The following is a 19132-nucleotide window of genomic DNA, read 5'->3' as shown; positions in this document are numbered from 1 at the left end:
GTGCGTCGAGCTCGCCGCGGACCCAAGATGGCGGCGTGTGGACGTGTACGAAGGATGTTCCGCTTGTCGGCGGCGCTGCAGCTGCTGCTGCTCGCGGCTGCCGGGGCCGACAAACTCCCGGGCCAGGGCGGCCACATCCAGGGCCAGGGCCCCGGGGCCAACTTTCTGCCCCTCGTAGGGCAGCCTGGAGGCGGCGGGCCGGCGGGTCAGCCACTGCTTCAGCTGCCTCAGTCATCTCAGTTCCAGCAGCAGCAGCAGCAACAGCAACAGCAACAGCAGCAGCAGCAGCAGCAGCAACAGCAGCAGCAGCAGCAGCAGCAGCAGCAACAACCGCCTCAGCAGCAGCAGCCGCCTTTCCCGGCGGGTGGGCCTTCGGCCCGGCGGGGCGGAGCAGGGCCTGGCGGAGCGGGAGGAGGCTGGAAGCTGGCGGAGGAAGAGTCTTGCAGGGAGGACGTGACCCGTGTGTGTCCCAAGCACACCTGGAGCAACAACCTGGCGGTGCTCGAGTGCCTGCAGGACGTGAGGGAGGTGAGGAGACGGGACGGGGACGGGAGGTTCAGGCCTAGTGAGGGCCCGAGGGTGTCGCCGGCCTTGGAAGCCGCTGACGCCGGTCTGTTGCTTCTCTCGCTTCCTCTGTTGCGCTCACTCCTTCCCTATCTGCCCCTCGTTCCTCGGCGCATTCCAAGAAGAGGACCCCACCCCCACGCCTCATTCCCTCTGGGGGTCTGGGACGCCGACCCGGGCTCCGGCCGCAAACGGCTAAGGCCCTGATGGTGTTGATGTTTGCTCCGGTCTTTTGTGTGATGCCCTAAGCACTGTGGCTCCTCGCCCAAGACCTGTTTAGGATTTTGCTGTCCGTTTAGACTTGGATAATTTGTAGCAATCCTTATAAACATGAAAAATGGTTGGCGTACTTAAGCTGGTAAAGAATGCTCTGTTTATTGGCGGTAGATAACGTTTGTTTAGATATCTCGGGTTGTATTCTGATATGTATTGTGGTTTGCAGCCGTATTGACTGTCTTTCCCTTGTTCTTTTGTAATTCGAAAATTCCTGTTATGTACCAGCTACTGAAACTGTGTGCTTTTTCTTCTTCACTTCTTTTCATCAGTTTGTAGTGAATCTCAAGTGTAAGCTATTATGCCAAGTGATTTAGAGTCTCAAAGCTTGAAAAGTTGGGGCAGCATTTGAGGCTGTATTGATTGGGTTGTGGGGTCTGCCTTTCTGATGACTGAATATGATTTTAACAGTACGTCTTAATGCAGTCTAGGTTTGATGTTGTTTGATGTTTGATGTAACATAGAGAATTTCTTCTTTAGATTTAATGCTGCAGATGTAAGTGCATATTTGACCATTCCCAACGTTTGGGAGCAAATCTGGTAGGGATACTTCTTTCTAAAGGTTTGGATATATGGAATCAGGCCCAAAGATTGACAAGTAGAGTGAAGCTGCTCCTTGATATAACTTTATTTGGGAAATTGTTACCAGAATTGTGTAAGGTGTTCCTGGTCATGGGAAGACCACTGGTTTGTGAAAAATTGCTAGTCTTCGCAATTTTTCTCCCTTCATCCCACTGTGATATTTGCTCTGATATTCCATACAGAGTAAGTAATTCACAATAGGAAAAGATACCTACTCAGGAGACCAAAAGGACATTTCCAGAGCCATCAGTGATGTGGGGCCTTAGATGACTTCTCATCTACAATTTGAAAACTAGAAAGATAATCCCTTGTTATTTATTCTTCAGCTACTCCTCTAGTAGATACAGCTAAGATTCTTAACTCGGTCAACCTTTTTGAAATTTTCTGTTTGACCTTTGATGATATATAATAGATGTTATTCCCTCAAATTAGGATCTTAACATTGGAGACCAAACATTTGGTTAGTGGTTTCTGGCAGAAACAGGACGTTATTAGAAAAAGTGTCAAAAAGAGGCCTATTCATGGGGTACTTATCTCTTTCTTTATGTGTATCAGATAGAGACTTTTGGCAACCTTCACCTACACGAGCCTCTTCCTTTGACATGCATGTAAAAGTGGGTGGCAGCATGTAAAATCCATAAATATCTTAGATTTGACCTCTTTTGGAGTCTGTTTAATTTGGTAGGTGCTATCTTTCTTGCATTGCTTAGTGCCAAGAACCTGGCCTAAAAATGTAGTCTCTGCTCCGCCTTTGACTGTAAGATTCCCAGCAAGTATATTGTTTTGGTAACTACATTTTTCTTCCTTTATGGGGATGTTATATAAACTCTTTGAAGGTAGTTACTAGATCCTGTATTTCCTTTGTTAACTTTCCAGAGTACCTAGTTCAGTGCTGACACTCAGTAAATAATGTTGACTGATTGAGGATGAGTAAACTAATGGAGTCCTTTTTATGCTCCAGAGAGAGGAAGAAAAGGTGTCATCTAGATTGGAAGTGGGAGTTTTGGGGGAGCAGGGCTGTCCAAATTTCTAATTTTCTTCCAATTTTATAGACATAAAAATTGAAAGAAGAGTACCGTGAACAACTGTGTATATTCTTCAAGAGGATAGAGCTATTTTTAAGCTACTTTTTTTTTCCTTTAAAGACAGTGAAAGGAAATTTTATTCCAATTAGTTTGACAATTAGTTAAGTCTAATGTATGTGTTTGAAACAATTAAAAAAGTAAACTAGCTAGGCACATTTGGATGAAAGTATGGAATATGTTTTGTATGTGCTTTTTGGTAAGTAGGACAGTTTGATAGGGAAGTAGACATTTGTGCTTCTTTATCCCTTTGGATACATATTTGGGAAGATTGTTCTCTGTTCTTGCTATTAGAATTAAGAAAAGGCAAAACATGTGACTGTTTAAATGGCAGTGTAGTAAACCACATTTTTATTTTGAAACATTATGGGTATATAGTTTTAGGTTAAGTCTTAAGTTCAAATATTTTAAGGTTCACTTTAGTGTAGTTTTCAAAGTTATGTACTAATTCACTTACAGAATCTGAAGGTATTTATGGATGCTTTGAGTTTGTCTAATGCATCATATGCCAACAAATTAAAATTTTATGTGTAAACTGTAGTAAAACTGCATATAGTCTCATTTTGGCCTTTGTTTTGAAGGTATGTGTTACAGTTTTTTAATGCTCTCAGATGAGTCATACTTTTTAAAAGGTCAAGTATTCCCAGTGGGCAAGCTGTTACATAGTGAGTATAATAGCAGTAATGGTGGGACTGGAGTCCTGGTTATATGTATATATTTACAACTAGTAGTGGTTCTAGTTATAAAAACATATAATTAGAAAGTATAAAGGGAAAAAGGAAGAATATACCCTGGACTGTTCTGCCAGCTAGAGTAGTAATACCAAAGAAAGAGAAGGTACAGCTGTCTAGTTTAGTATTGGATAAAGAGATAAGACATGCTTTATACTGAGAGTAATTTTAAAATACTTTATATGTTTTTGACTAAAATGACCAATAATGTCTTGTGTTTAGAAGATTCAGATGGAGACATTGGTTCCTTAGAACAAGTTTATTAGTGATGTGCAGAGTTTTTATTAGGTTTTTTTTTTTTTGTCGTTGTTAGATTTAAAAAAAAAAACAAAAAAATCTTTCTAATATGGACAATTTCAAACATAAACAGAATTAGAATAGTATGATTACTTGCTAGGTATACATCACCTAGCTTCAACTATCCCCACTTTTTTTTTTTCCGTCACAGAGGTTAGGAAAATGGCATATTTTAAAGCAAATCCCAGACACTATGTCGCTTAACTTATAAATACTTCAATATGTGTCTCTGATAAGATCTTAAAAAAATAAAACAAGAACCTAAGTGTTAGTTTTACTGTTTAAAAGCATCATGAAATGTTTCTCCTGAATTTCTTGGTACCTTCTCTTGATGTATCAGTTTTAGATTATAAATTTGTGACCACTATCTCTAAGTTATGCACATAGTGAATGTTTTGTATATATTTATTTAAGATGGATTGTTTTATATATTGAGCAGGAATTAACATTTCAACATTTACAATACAGTATACCCATTTTCAAACTCACAGGTGAATGTTTTTCTTTCTCTATTCTTAGCCTTTTACTTAGTTGTATCCTAAGATAGTGTACTACACTATCTATATTATCTCATTTAATACTCTTAGTAGTCCTGTGAGGCCGATAGTGTTGTCTTATTATCTTAGTTGAGAAATAGGCTCAGAGAGATGAAGTTATTTGTCCAATCTAATTTGTCCTGTCCTAAGTATTAGAGCTGGTATTCAGCAAGTTCTCTTTGACTTCAAAGACCGTACTCTTTCTAAGCTACCATGGATGGTTGCAGCTAGGGAAATTAGTATGTGGCTGTTGACAATGCCAGGGGTTTGTAAAAGAACACTAAATGAGAAGAATTGCCTGGAATTAGAATCCTCTTTTCTTCACTACCAGGAACAATTGGGTAGCAACAGCTTCTTTGCATTGTAGTATTGTAGATTTTTCAGGTGGACAGACCTCCATTATTAGACAAAGCTAATTTAGTTACTAGTCTGAGTCCATCATGAGCAGCATTTTTGCTTAATGAAAAGATTTTCAAGTCCCATCTCACCTTAAGCTTAATTTGTGTTAGTATAATGGTAGAATTTAGATACATTCTCCTATTTGTATTGAATCTGTGGAACAGCACAAAGAGGACTAAAGCTGGCAGGCACTGCCATTAACTAATTGTATAACTCTGGGCAAGTCATTTGACCACTGTGAGTCTCAGTTTCCTCATGTATTAAATGAGAGATTTGGGTAATATTACAGTTTCTAAGATCCCTGTTATTTAGCCTATATAAGTTGTTTCCTGTACATATTCTCTGTATGATGTATTTTATAGTTTCTAGGATTTATATGTATACCATCTCCTGATATCTTATTCACTCATGGGGGGAAATTGTGATATGAATAACGCAAACAGCAATTAATCCAAACATTGTTCAGCTTTAGGGTATATTATGGTTGTTTTGTTTGAGCCAGTATGGAATTTCCTACTATGCTACCTCTCAGTGGTTGGAAGCACTCTAACCACATAATCAAGGCATTATTGATCTCCTATTATACACTTACCGCTGTGGAAGAACACTAATACTTAAAGACACCACCATTGCTTACAGTTGGTTTGATAAACGAGATTATGATCAAGAAACAATTATGTAAGAGAGTGTTCATCACTTGGTGTCACACAGACAGTAAATTCTTTAGGGCAATGAAAAGAGCACAAAATTAGGGTTTAGACTTGGATGGAACCCAGCTCTGCTACTCTTAGCTTAAAAATCAAATCACTTTTTTTCCCTTAAGTACGGACGCTTTACTTTATGCTTGTAAGTGAAGCTAGACATGAGTTCTTGAGTTTGATGTACTAGTTATATTTTTCTAATACACTTAAAATATATGACCATTAAAGTATACAATGCTAATACATATTGCCTGAAATCATCTTGCTTACCACCTATGGTGCATGCTTTGGAAGATGCTAAGACTGGATTATCTCTTAAGATCCTTCCAGCTCTGGTACTTTGTGATTCTGTAACCTGTAGGAATAAAAACATATGCAAGAGAATCATAAGCACAGGTGAAAAGAAATTAAGGGGGCTGGTACTGACTGAAGTAGAGAATTTGAGAATCTTTCAGAGTTCAGGTTACTAAGGGCCTTACCTGCCACACTGGCTCGTTCTCCAAGTAAAGACCAGAAATGGGATGTGTTTTTATCTGAATCTGAGATAAAAATATTCTTGCAGATGATTAAGTTACCTGTAAAATAGCACTGTCATTTGTGGAAAGCACTTTTAGGAAGTCTCTTGATAAGAGTGCTTTACAGTATAGAGTTGCTTAATAATTCATTGTTCTTTGGAAGAAAATGAAATACTTGAACAGTCCAAGAGATGAAATGATACATTTCTCATTTGTACACTTCTCCTAATGTGTTGAAAACAAATTTAGTTAGTAACAGTCAAAAAAACTTTTCCTGTTTATGTAAGCAATGTATATATTTTAAAAAGAAGCAGTTAAAATGGTTTATAGGATGTCATGCAAATTTTTCATTCTTCACCAAACATTTATTGAATACCTCCTATGTGCAAAACACTGTGCTTAATGTTAAAGCTTACAAATATATGATAATGGTTAGCTTTTACTGAGGGCTTTTTGTGTTCCCCACCCTAAGGGACTGAATGTTTTCTAGGCATTTTATCTCATTTAATCCTATGAGAGATATATTACTAGTATTATTTTAATTTTTTTTAAATTGAAGTATAGTCAGTTTACACTGTTGTGTCAATTTCTGGTGTACAGCATAATGTTTCAGTCATACATGTACATACATACATTCCTTTTCACGCTCTTTTTCATTATAGTTACTATAATACTATACTAATATATGTAAAATAAACAAAAAGTTTCTACTGTATAGCATAGGGAGCTATATTCAGTATTTTGTGGTAACCTATAATGAAATAGAGTATTATTATTTTTTAAATGAGGGAACTGCCTCAGGGCCAGTAAGTAGTGGAATTAAGGTTTGAAAGCAAGTCTGTCCAGCTGTGAAATATCTCATCTCCACCCTCGCCCCATCCCTGTGGTAGTCCAGGGTGGTAGTCAACAGCTGTATGTAGCTACTGAGCTACTGAAACGTGAGTAGTTTGAATTGAGGTGTGCTGTAAGATGCATGCTTGATTTTGAAAACTTAGCACACACAAAAAGGTGAACTATCTCGGTTTTTATATTGAGTACATGTTTAAATGACAATATTTTGGATATATCGGGTTAAATACATTATTAAAGCCAATTTTACTTTTTATTTTTTAATGTGACTACTAGAAGACATAAAATGATATATGTGACTTCTATTATATTTCTATTGGACAGCACTGATCTGGAAAAAGAAAAAGATATCTTTATTAAAAACCATAATACAAGTTATGAAGTTGTTAAGTGCCATAAGTGAAGGCTAAATTAAATGCTGTGGACATATGGTGGAGGAAATGGTCGAAGAAATCAGAAGAAAGCTCTTCAGTACTTTTCACTCTTAAATTGGTTGTTCACATCGTGAAATTCTTAATTTAGCTACCTTAAAATGTCCGCTGATCTGATTAATGGATGGATCTTATCTTCCACATGCTGAATTTATGAGTTGTAAGGGGTACAGTAGCTCCTTCATATTGAGAAGAGCTCTACTCATGAAACTAGAAGTCAGTAAGTGACTCATCTTTATTTGGTTGAATTAGATGTAGTCAAAACTTAAGAAAGAATCTCAAGTGATGGCCCTCAGAACTGTGCCAATTCTAACCCTTGTATCTGCATTAAAATAGAGTGTGGAGGAACAAGAAGTGTGGACTGGAATCTAAAAACAATGAATTAAGAGAACCAGGCATCTGTTTTCATTCAGTTTTAATAATTATACTGAAATTAGAAAATTATGTTAGATTGACTGCATAGTATTTACAGTATCTACACATTCTACTGAAGGCTTGAATAACATGTATAACTCTATGGGGGGGTCATAATGAGAATGGGTACTTACTCAAATTCCTGGATCTGTACACTTGTAAAATAGAACAAACTGTTAAAACATTTCTTCGTTCCTTAAAAAAATATGTATAATGTATACTTAAATTCATAAGCAAGATAAATAGGGAAGTGAAATGATATATGAGAGAAATTAACCAGGAGAATGTGCATATGTTATAAACCAATTTGAAAGTAGAATAACAGAAAAAAGAAAAAGAAAGAAAGAGAAATCATGTTTAAAGAAGATGTTCTTATATCTAGGAAGATGTTCCTACACAGGCCAAATCAGCTCTGTAATGTGATAAACAACATGAAGAGAACAAAAATTTCAAGGAGGTAGAAGGGGATGTAATGGAGAGTTTTAATCGCTAACATAATCGATCATCTGTTAATTGGTGTCATCTACTGACCATTGCAGTTGAGATAATCAGTAGAGAAAGGTCTTGTGGTCATGTGGAGTTCATGACAGGAGAAGCAGTGTGGTGAATGGCAAAATAAAGTGGGCTCTGGACTATACTCCTGGATTCAAATCCTAGCTCACTTACTGTGACCTTGGACAAGTTTATCTCTTCAGCCTTCACTTCTTATCTATAAAATTGAAGTATGAGACCTACTCCCACAAGGTTATGGTGAGGATGAAAAAATTTTAAATATATAGACCACCCATCAAATTGCACTTGTCCATCAGTAGCCTTTGTTGTTGCAGATGACAGCTTTCAAGATAAGGTTTTATGTTCACGATCTTAAGAGAACTGTAATGTGCCACACCTTTTATATAATCCTTCCAAGGCTTCTTTAAGAAAACTAGTTGAACTCAGTTGAAGAGTAAGGTCAAGAACATTCATAGCATCTTTGCTGGGTATTTAAAATGCGTACATTTTGAGATTGTGGAGGGCAAAGGAGTGAATTCTCTGGGTAGAGGAATTCAGTTCTACCAAATGTTCTTTAGTTCTCTTGGCCTAAATGATGCCTAAATTTGGAATATACTGCCTGTCAAACAAAGGAAAACTCTATCACATAAGAGGAAAAAAATTAGCTCTTATATTCTGTAGACTGTGTTGCTTAAAACAGATCCTGTCTGTAGAATGGAATGACTAAGTAGCTGAGAAACAGAAGGCATTTATTGTTATCTTTTTTGCTCTTTGTAAAACCAGGTAAATATAAATATCACTGAAATTTTCCTGAAAGTTGGCAACTTTTCAGAGGGAAAGTAATATGTAAGGACTTTAATATTGCTAAGGTGGGAGTATTTTCTCGCCTGTGAAATAATCTATATTAAAAGTATAAATACATAAATTAATCACACATTAAGGACAGCACAAAATATTTTCAGTATGTGAGCCTTCTTTCCAAGGTAATTACGTAGTAGAGTTAGTTTTGAATAGTTTTAAAATAGTTAAAATTCCACAATCTCGTATTAAAACTCTGATTTGCTAGATTAGGACCTGACTGATATGTGTATAGATAAAAACTTTTAGTGTAGGATTGCTATTTTTAAAAAAAATCATTATAAGAAGATTCAAGAATGTGTACTATTGTATATTGATTTTCGACTTGAAAGTGTTACCTGAAACTGGAGAAATAAGAGCAGTGAAAGCAAAAGTCAGAAGAGATCGGTATGATTGGTGTGGTTCCCTTCCTCTTATGGAAACAAATTTACATTCTTTAGCTGATGATCTCAGGCTACTTCTCCATTCTTTAGCTTTACTTGCCACTAGCTCCCTGCACAACATCCAGCTGTTTGGTGACCATGCTCCATCAGAAGTAGTTTACTGGTGAAGGCTTCCAGAGTTATAGCTATTGAGTTTACAGGGTTTTTATGTAGATGTTGTTTGTCGCTGAAGATTTTATATTCAGTGATTCAAGACTTTACTGCCCCAGAATATTGTTCATTACTTTTCCCTTTGCACAGCCCATGCCCCTCCCCCATCAGTTCTCCTTTAAGCATTGTTTTCTGGCTTGCTTTTACTAGTAGATTAAACCTTAAGAATTACTAACATTTTTTATCATGTTTTGATCATATAAAAGCAGCAGTTTCATATGGTTCAAACTAATTGTTCATCTTGTTCAGATTTTGAGTAAATAATATCTGCTTCCGCTGCAATTTCATTGTTTCCTTTTGTATTATCCTGAAACCTACAGTTAAGAACAAGGAGATAGGAGAAATTTGGTCATTTCAGTGTAGGAATCTCATCTTGGGAGTCTTCCTGGAATTTTTTCCCCAGCTTGTCTTTGGTTTATCTGCCCCCAGGACTAAGAGAAGGGAACCAGTGTGGACTGTTGTATACTCTTGTGAAGGAAAAGCTGGGCTGGTCTAACAAGATAACTCACAGGTCTAGGAATGTGAAGGAGAGGCTGGGCTGGGCTAACAAGATAACTCACAAGTCTAAGTATTGGAATACTGATCTGAGTTCTGCTGGACTAACTTGTAAATCTAAGTTTATCAGTGTTGGTTTGCTGTTTATGTTTTTTTGCTAGCCAGCTGGATTTTCAAAGATACATATCTGGCTTTGGAATGTTTGTTTGCTGCCTCCCTGCCTCCACTTGTGTGATGATAATGCTGCTAAAGCTGTTCCATGCCTACTGGCCAAATACCCCAAGCTTGTACTTTACCCTATAAAACCTCATGCGCACGTCTTGGAGGTGCTCAGAGCTTCGGAGCAGAAGCCCCTCTGAGCCCGCCGGCGTAATACATCTGAGTACTCCAACCCTCCGAGTGGTGCTTGTTTCTTGGCTGGCCTGTCACTTCCATAACACTCTTACTCATTTGTGAAATATTTACAGAGCACTCATAGTGTGGGTTAATCAATAAGGAGGATGATTATTTGGCATAAAAATAGGTGACTTGAGAGTTTTGTTTCATAAAAAGTACTGTGTTCTGAAAAACTTTTCTTACCTCTCTTACAATAGGGGAAATGTGGAACCAGATGTAAATGTCAGAGAAGAACTCACCAAATATACTTGCTTTTTAAAAACTAAGTATTGACCTAACGACCTTCTGCCTAAATATTTAATTACTCTAAGTTGCTACCTAGCGTTTAGTTTATGGAACCGTTTTAATCTCATTTGCAGTTCTTGATGGTAGTATGCAGTAGGTAGGATAAATAGCAGCGTTATTTTACAGACAGAAAAACCGCAAGAATCAGATGGACTGTGATTTGCCCAAGTTATGTAAATACTAAGAAACGGAGCTTAGACTTCAGCTCTAGTGTTTTAAAATGTAAAGCCTCTGTTTTCCCATGTTACCACATTGGTTTTCTGATAACTTTCACATTGATGTAGATGGTACATTTTCATATTATTGTTTTTATATTTTTATAGCCCTTTCCCATTTTTATTTAAATATGTCGACAAATATTTGAACACATACTGTGTGCCCCTTACTTCTTCAGATAGTTTTTCTGTTTTCTCCTCTCCTGGACTTTGATCTTACTATAGGTTAAACTGCTTGCTTTTGTCTCACAGTCATGAGGCTCTGTTCTTTACCCTCCTCTCCCCACCAGCAGTGGTGTTTGGGTTTTTTTTCCTCTCTGTTTCATTTTGGATCATTACTGTTGATGTATCTTTAGGTTCATTGATCTTTTGTGCTTTTCAGTCTGCTATTAATGCCATCCATCCAGTGTATTTTTTAATGTTAGATATTCTATTTTTCATCTGTATATTCCATTTCTCCCTTCATTATGTTCATATTTTCCTTTACAACCTTGAATGTGTTTGTAATAGCTGTTTTAAGTGTAAATTAAAAGAGCCATTCAATTACATTTTTTGCTGACTTTAGCAGAAAAAATTTTTAGTAGTTGCCAACAAAAATGAATACAAACCCCAAACATCTATAAGTTAAGCACCTATGCCGGGGCTAATAAAGAACATTCATATTAGATTATCACATACAGCTGTGGTATCCAGAGCTTCGGATATTTCAGAGGCCCCATGAACTTACCTCTTTCTGTTCATGGAGTTTCCTCTTGCTCCTGTAGAAACTTTTCCAGTATAATCTGAGCCATTAATGAGGGTGTGTAGTCCACCTCATTGGCTGGTTCCAGGAGCACTGGGGCAGCTCCATTTTCCCACACTCCATTCAGATACCTTTAAGGTCCTCATCTGCTAATTCCATCATCTGTCATTTCTTTGGTTTTTTTCTTCTGATTAATTTTTCTTCTGGTTGTCACATTCCTATTTCTTTGCATGTGTGGTGATTTTTTTTGTTGGGTGTTGGCCATTGTGAATTTTACATCTTTCTGAGTGCTGAATTTTGTTGAATTACTTTCATGAGTGTTGGGTCTGGCACACAGGTTACATGCAGGTCAGTTTGGTCCTTTTGAGGCTTGCTTTTAAACTTTGTTAAGGCAAGTCCAGAGCAGCCTTTAGTCTGTGCGTAATTTAATTCTACTGCTGAGATTTGACTCTTCTGGGATTCCACCCAGTGTCCCGAGTTATATGAGGTCTCTCCTTTCTGGGTGGTGGGAATGAACTACTCCTTGCCTTGTGTGAGCTTAAGAATTTTTTGGCCTATTTGTTTTTCAGTGTTTTGTTTCCCACTACACACACAAAGGATAGGACTTGACTCAGGAGGACCCCTCCAAAGATCTCCTGGGCTCTTTGTACAGCTCTCCTTCCCAGTACTCTCTCTGTCTTGCAAATCTGGCCACCTTGAATCCCCTGAACTTTGATTTCTCTCCTGTACTCAGCAAGAACACCAGATTCTGTCTGAGTTCTCCCTCCCTGTGCTGCAGCCTAGAAAACACTTCCTGGCAGTAAGCTAGGGTAACAATCAGGCTTTCCCTTCTCTCAGGGATCGTAGGCTTAAGCTGCCTGCTGGCCAGTGACTGAAAATTATTTCATATATTTTGTCCAGTTGTTAATTACTATGGGGGCAATTCCTGTAGTAATTAGTCCTTATGAGCAGAAGTAGAAATCACCATCCCTTGAATTTTAACTTCTGACATATCAAATGGAAACGAATAGGAGAATTTGTTAGAAAAGGAGATTGAGAATTATTGATTACAATTGCAAATATGCATATCTTTTGACCTAACAATCCTCCTTCTGAAAATTTATACATAACAGTATGATCAGTGTGTAGGCGGTATTTAATTGAAGCTTTTCTTCTTCTTTTTTTTTTTTTTGGTAATAGGAAACAATTGGAAGCAACCTAACATCCTTCAAGAGAGTGATCAAATCAATTATTGTGCTTCTATACAATGAACTGTTGTATTGCTGTGGAAAAGCAGTTCTTTATGTCAAGTATGGAAAGATCTCCAAGATCTGTTATTAAATTAAAAAAGTAAAGTTACCGCTTGTTATACTACCTTTTTTTTGTAATCAAAGAGGAAGAATAAAAAGAATAAAAATATTTATTAGTGTTTGCTTGTATTTGCATTGGAATGCTCTGGAAGGATACAGAAGAAACTAGGCTAATGGAGGATTAAAAATGAGTGGGAACTTTCTACTATATTCTTCATATTGTTTATTTTTTAAAAAATAATTGACACCTGAAACATTGTAAATCAACTATACTTCAATTTTAAAAAATGAAAAAAGTAATTAAAAATATTTGCGATATATGTATATGTTCCCTATTTAACTTTTTAAAAAATTAAGATGAAGCTCTTTTTTTCATTGCTCCATGTTGACAAAACTGCTTTAGCATGAGAGTCCCACAGGTATGATTTTGTTTTGTGTCAAGAGGGTCAGCTTGTAACTGGGTTGAGCCAAGCCTTTTACCAACTTTGAAGATAAAAGATTTCCTTAAGTATTACTTAGCATGGAATGAACTGCCATACCAAACCTAAAAATATCAGTGGTTTAACACAAGAGAAGTTGTGGAAAATTATCGGCCATTTGGTGATGCAGATACCCTAGTTTCTCCTATCTTCTGGTTCCATTTTCTAGGGCTCTATGCTTTCAGCAGGCAAGAGAGTCAGAAGCACTGCCTGCTGCTTTTTTTTTTTTTTTTTTTTTTAAAGTCCTTATCACCCTTCCTCCCATGTAGTTCACAATGCCATAAAATTCACCCTTTCAACCACCTGTTCTTAAAAGCCCTGATCCCGAGGTGGTCCCAGCTCTTTTGTTCACATTCCACTGGTGAGAACTCTCCACATACATGCAGGGGACTCGGTAACGCACTCCCAGTGACAGCTCCCCCTGGTGAAAAGGAGAGCACAAAATGCTAGGAGACAGCTAGCAAGTTCTAACACAGTTATCTGGGCAAGCCAGGTCAGGTTCATGTGGCCAGCCTTTGATTTGTCATATATCAAGCAGTTATGTTCCTTCCCATTTTCTCTAGGAATGTGAAAGTTGTTGATAAACAATCAGATTTTTCTTTTCTGTGCTCTGAATGTATGGAAATACTTTATTGTAATCAGTTTTCAGTATTATAATCTCTTTGATTTAAAGTATGGAAGCAGTTTCAGCCTTGTGTAGTGATCTCGGTTCCAGTTTTATGCTTGCTGAGGGTCAAGACCTTGTTTCCTGTCCCTGATCTTTGAGCCTTAAGCCCTAGGTTAATGAAACAGTCTCCCTTCTTCCTTCCTGTCCTGGTGCCGCGGTTTTTAATCCTCCCTCCCTCCTTTTCCTGGCACTTAAGGGATTCTCCGTTCACTTTAGTTTATGCCTTTAAAATAACTTCGTTTATACTTCTTAGTGTTTATTGTTGAAGGCTTTTTAAGTTCTGTTCTTTGCTGAAGAACGTATATATTGCTAGAACCTAATTTCTTGACTTTTAAGACAGCTCACTCTTTGGATAACTGACATTGTTCATAAGTAACAGGGAGATAGATTACCATTTATTGGGCAGTTGTTATGCGCTTGTGTCCATTATCTTATTTAATCACCGCTGTTACTTTAAGAGGTAGATTTAGTTTCAGCCCCCATTTTATTATGAAAAAATTTCAAACATTCAGAGAAATTTAAAAAAATTGTACATTGTATACCCATGTATACCCAACCATTAAAATTTTACCATTAACATTTTACTGTACTTGCTTTATCACATAATGATATTAGTTTGTAAGCTATATGAAAAAATTGTATTCCAGGTCAATTTTAATTCATAGCTCTTCTTGTGCTAAATAAAAACAGAACACTCTCCTATTGCCAGAACTTGAAAAAAAAAACCCCCACAAAACTTTCATCTTTTTTAAAAAAAAGCCCCCCAAACTTGTATCTTAAAACAATTGTATTTATTTTTTATTAAGTGTTTTTTTTTTTCTCCTCAAAGTGGTTGGGAAAACCAGTCTTTTCTGAAGCGGGTCTACTCATTCTGCTCTGATGAGCCAAGATCCTTGGACTTGATTTCTTTCCTTAGTTTCTGAAGATACTGTGTTCATAGTCAGCTGTTTCTCGATCTGGCCTTTCTATTATTATAAGTTTCAGTTTATGTAACCTATAAGGAATTCCAGATGATTCAAGATATACCAAGATTGGGAAATTGAGCTTTCTCCTGGATGGCAGACATTGCAACATGGCATGCAATTCAAATTGATAAGTGTTGCAACTTATGTGATTTTTTTATGAGGGTTTAACAATGCTGTGTAATGGTGATTTATAGATTGCATTGAGATAATAATAGATTCATTATTTAAATTAATTAGAACATAGCAAGTAGAATATAGCAAAAGTGCAGAATAATTGTTCCTCTGAGCCAGTATCCTCCATCATCCAAAGTAGTTGTTTGATAATTTAGTTATATTAATAATAGCCTGTATAGGATGCTGTCAACCTTTTGAAATGTCTGTTTAGGTTACTTTTTTTAAAATTCCATTTTGTTTCTCCATTTGATGATTGGGAGATCAGTCTATTGTGATGATAAATCAATTCCATTGTCATGCTGAAGTGCAGACATAGGTTTATTCTTGCTGTGCAGTGCCTATATTTCTTGGATTCAGAAGGTGACTGTCACCTGGAGGTTTCTAAGTATGAATTTAATGTGATTGGATATATGTTAAAATGCTATTGGTATTGGTAATGACTGCATTTTGCCAGGAAGGTATTTAAAACATTGGGTCTTGGTTTATTTTTTCTTTATTATGTGGTTAGGTTACAAACTAGAATACTTGTGAAGTGATGCTACTTGTTAAGGCAGACAAACTTTTTATATATTTATATAACATGTATGTAATAGTTTCCTTCACATGATTAATTTCTTTAGAATTCATCAGATTTTTAGCAGAGAAAAAGAAAGCACATTCAACAAAGGTGAGTTTTTACTCTCAGCACAGAAACAGATTATTCAAAGAAATAGTTGTGTGTATAGTTTTTACAACAAAATTTGGTCATTTTGCCATATTCAAAGTGGTGATACCCTACATTATTTAGTGTTTATTTGTATTTGTGTGTTTTTTTTTTTTTCCCCAGCAAACTGAATAATTACTGACAAACACTTAAAGTTACTCATTGATATGGACTCTTAATATCCAATTCTGAAAGTTTAGAAAGTTAGTGCTTGTTCAAGCTGATATGCTGTTTTTCCGCTAGTGACACTTTATTGACGAAGTAAAGGGAATTATTTATTTTAATCAAAGGTGAGCATCATATATAATATTTTAAATTTTAAAACTAATTAAAAAAAATCTTTGGACCAGAAGACCATAGATGCTGAATTATTTTATGTAAGTCAATTTGGTGAGCTTCAGTTTCCTTAACTGTAAAAATGAGCAGTTGTAAGGAGTAAAGATTAAGTGAGGTGTAATAGATCTGAAAGCATTCTGTGGGATATGAAGAACTCGGATACTGATCAGGATGTTCTGTGAGAATTGGCACATTATCTGATGTCAATTTAGTGTTACATAAAAGAATCATGGCTCTTTGAAGGTTTGGGACAGTTTATGAACAAGTATTTAAATATAGTTTTTAGATAATTTAAAAGTATTCCCATTAATGTATGATTAGCTGCTTTGATATTTGTGTGTAAACTGTGATTTGATTTAATACTTTGGATTAGACTTCATAGGTTGCTTTTTATGTTGATGATAAACTTAATGGTAGAGACCTCTTGCTGTTATATGTGCCTTCACCATTTGTCTTAGCTTGAGGGCCTTGACCTGTGTATTTGCTTTAAGCTTTTATCCAGGGTAATTATTCAGTACCATTTAAAAACAGATTCTTTGTTTATGCCACTGTCATTTTTACACCCTTTTTCCTTAGTTCAATTGGGCAAATTGCTTAATATCTCTGGATTTAATATAACACTGGAGCTAAAACACAGAACAGTTGGAGTCCTTGTTTTGGTTCCTTTTGAAAAAGCAAAAAGGATTTTGGAATCCTTTTTAGAAAGTCATGGTAAAATTCCCATTGTTTTTTCTTGAGTTTAAATATGATGTGAGGCCAGGATTATTTTATAAAGTTCAAGGAGTATAACTGCTAAGGGTTTTGTTTTTTAATTGTTTTTAATCAGGTACTGAAGTCCATTTCATTCTCTATAAGCACTATATTTAGCAAGACTATCTGATAGTCTTCCCCTTCCTCCAGTAGTCTTGGGTCATATTTACTAGTGGTTTTCTGGTGGTGAGGTACCTGTCTTGTCTGCTATCTGTTAGTCCACCTGTCTTGTCTTTTTCTAATACAGATGTACTCTGGCTTTAATAATGCAGTTTTTCAGTTCAGGAAGTTCTTTGTATTGAAATGTGCATAAAACTATGCAGGCATGGGATTAAATCACTTAGAATTGTTGTGTTTTGAACATAAAGAATATTTTGAAAATTTGTTAATATTTCTTTCTCTATGGCTCTTACTATAAATGATATGAATAATCCATCTTAGGGAAAAAAGCATTATACTTACCATTAGAAAACCCAGTTTAAGTGATTGGACTTAAATAAGAAGAGAAACTAAGCCACTCGGTTGTATTACATACTATTATATTTCATAAAGATTTTAGCATAATAACACATGGTTGAATTTTTTTCTTATTTTTAGGTATATGTTTTGTAAATTTTATTTTGTACAGAAACAATCCCTTGAAAAAGAAACTTGCGGTTTCTTAATGAGGTGTATTATTTTAATAGACTTTTCTGGTGTTGAACCAGTGTGCATCTGTTATTTTAGGCAGCTGAATTAATTTGCCATAATTTTACTTAGAACTTTTGAATCTGTGAGCATTAGAATTTAAGAACATGTAAATCAACTATATTTCAATTTTAAAAAAGACAAAGGGAAACAAAAAAGAATATAAGGACAAATTTACAAAATGAAACTCTGAAACTAATTGATAAGAATGTTATAAATAATATTAATCATACCTTGTAAGACACACACCATAATAGATGATTTGTGAATTTATTGCCCACCAAACTTTGTTAACTAATGTTAGATGTTTGTGATACAATTAATAGTAACATTTCCGAAGTAATATTACTGATGGTGGTCTGCAGGGAACATAGATTATTCTAAGTCTCCTTTATAGGAGAGTCAAAGAGAAGATCAGTGTTTTTTAAAGCCATGGCCAATGGGAGGGGCTGCCCTGAGCAGCTGACAATAGTGTTCTTGGGACATTGAGTTCTTTAGTGAAATGTCTGCATTAGCTTAGATGTGTTTTTGAGTGAAATAGGAAATCACTGAAGATTATTGGGTAGGAGAATGGCCTGGTAGAACAGTTAAGGAAATTATTCTTGTGGCAAGGTGGGTTGAAGTAAGAAAGATCTGAAGGAGCTCATTGAGTAAACTGCATTTGTAATTAATTAAACTGTAAAGTAAAGACCTGGACTATAGTGGACTAGTAGCAGTAGAGACAGAAGTGGGATTGATGACTCATTACCTAGGAAAAATTTAAAGCGGTTTTCTTCATTTGCTTGACACATTTTGAGTAAATATTATTTACTACATGTCTGAACTTAACACTAGGTGCTGGGAGTGTGGGGATTATCATACCCCTCATCTCTCACTCCTAAAAAACATGATCCCTATTCTCAAGGGGCTCACTGTCTAGTGAAGGATATAGCTATTTGAAGAATCACCTAATGAATGGAAAATTATAGATATGATAAATGCTATGAAAGAGACGTATGTGGACATTTGGCTAATCAGAGAATCAGGAAATATTTTCCTAAGAAAATGATGATTGAGCTGAAGGAACAGTAGAATTTAATCAAGTGAAGAGAGGTTAAAGTTTAACTGTTAGGCTCTTTACAAAAATATATAATTCTTAGCTGGTGTTGAATTTGAAATGACAGCCAGACATTTCAGACGATTTCCAGTAAGAGGATGTAAATTGGGAACTAAATCTTAAACTGAATCGAAATTTTAGTCATTCAGCTTAAAAGGCTATAGTTGGAGGTATGAAAGTGGTTGAGCCCTCTTAAAGAGTGTCTAAATAGAGGAGTATGATTCCAAGGACTGAGCCCTGGGGGAATGCTCACAATTGAGGGTTGGAAAGAGGCTTGTTGAGGGAATTATAGGGAACAGAAGGAATGGTTGAGAGTTAAAAGAAGATTTAGAAGAGTTGTTAATTGTGGAGGCCAAAGAGGGAAATTTTAGTTGTGGGAGCAAAGGAAAGGAAATTTTGAAAGGAAGTAGTAGTAACCACTAGGGTAAAAGAGTAACATAGTTAAGATTAATGTCTGAGAAAAGAGCATGGTTTTTGGTAAATAAAGATAGAACAGATTCTGTAGAAACCAGATTTGGACTATTTAAAACTATTTT

The 19132-nt window shown here is 36.2% G+C and overlaps 1 protein-coding gene across 2 annotated transcripts in view; it reads left to right on the top strand.

The window, feature by feature from the left end:
- The window catches only part of GLG1 (golgi glycoprotein 1), a 119182-nt gene continuing 100050 nt past the window's right edge, over positions 1-19132 (top strand). The window contains exon 1 of one of the 2 annotated variants that reach the window (XM_032486736.1): positions 1-528. In XM_032486736.1, the coding sequence (XP_032342627.1) occupies positions 28-528 (501 nt within the window). In that variant the 5' untranslated portion in view covers positions 1-27. The remainder of the gene's footprint in view (positions 529-19132) is intronic. The other variant, XM_032486735.1, reaches the window with a different exon arrangement.

The sequence above is a fragment of the Camelus ferus genome, chromosome 9 (genome assembly GCF_009834535.1).
Source record: "Camelus ferus isolate YT-003-E chromosome 9, BCGSAC_Cfer_1.0, whole genome shotgun sequence".
Taxonomy (NCBI): domain Eukaryota; kingdom Metazoa; phylum Chordata; class Mammalia; order Artiodactyla; family Camelidae; genus Camelus; species Camelus ferus.
Note: the sequence above shows the minus strand (reverse complement) of the source record. Positions and strands in the feature narration are given on the sequence as shown.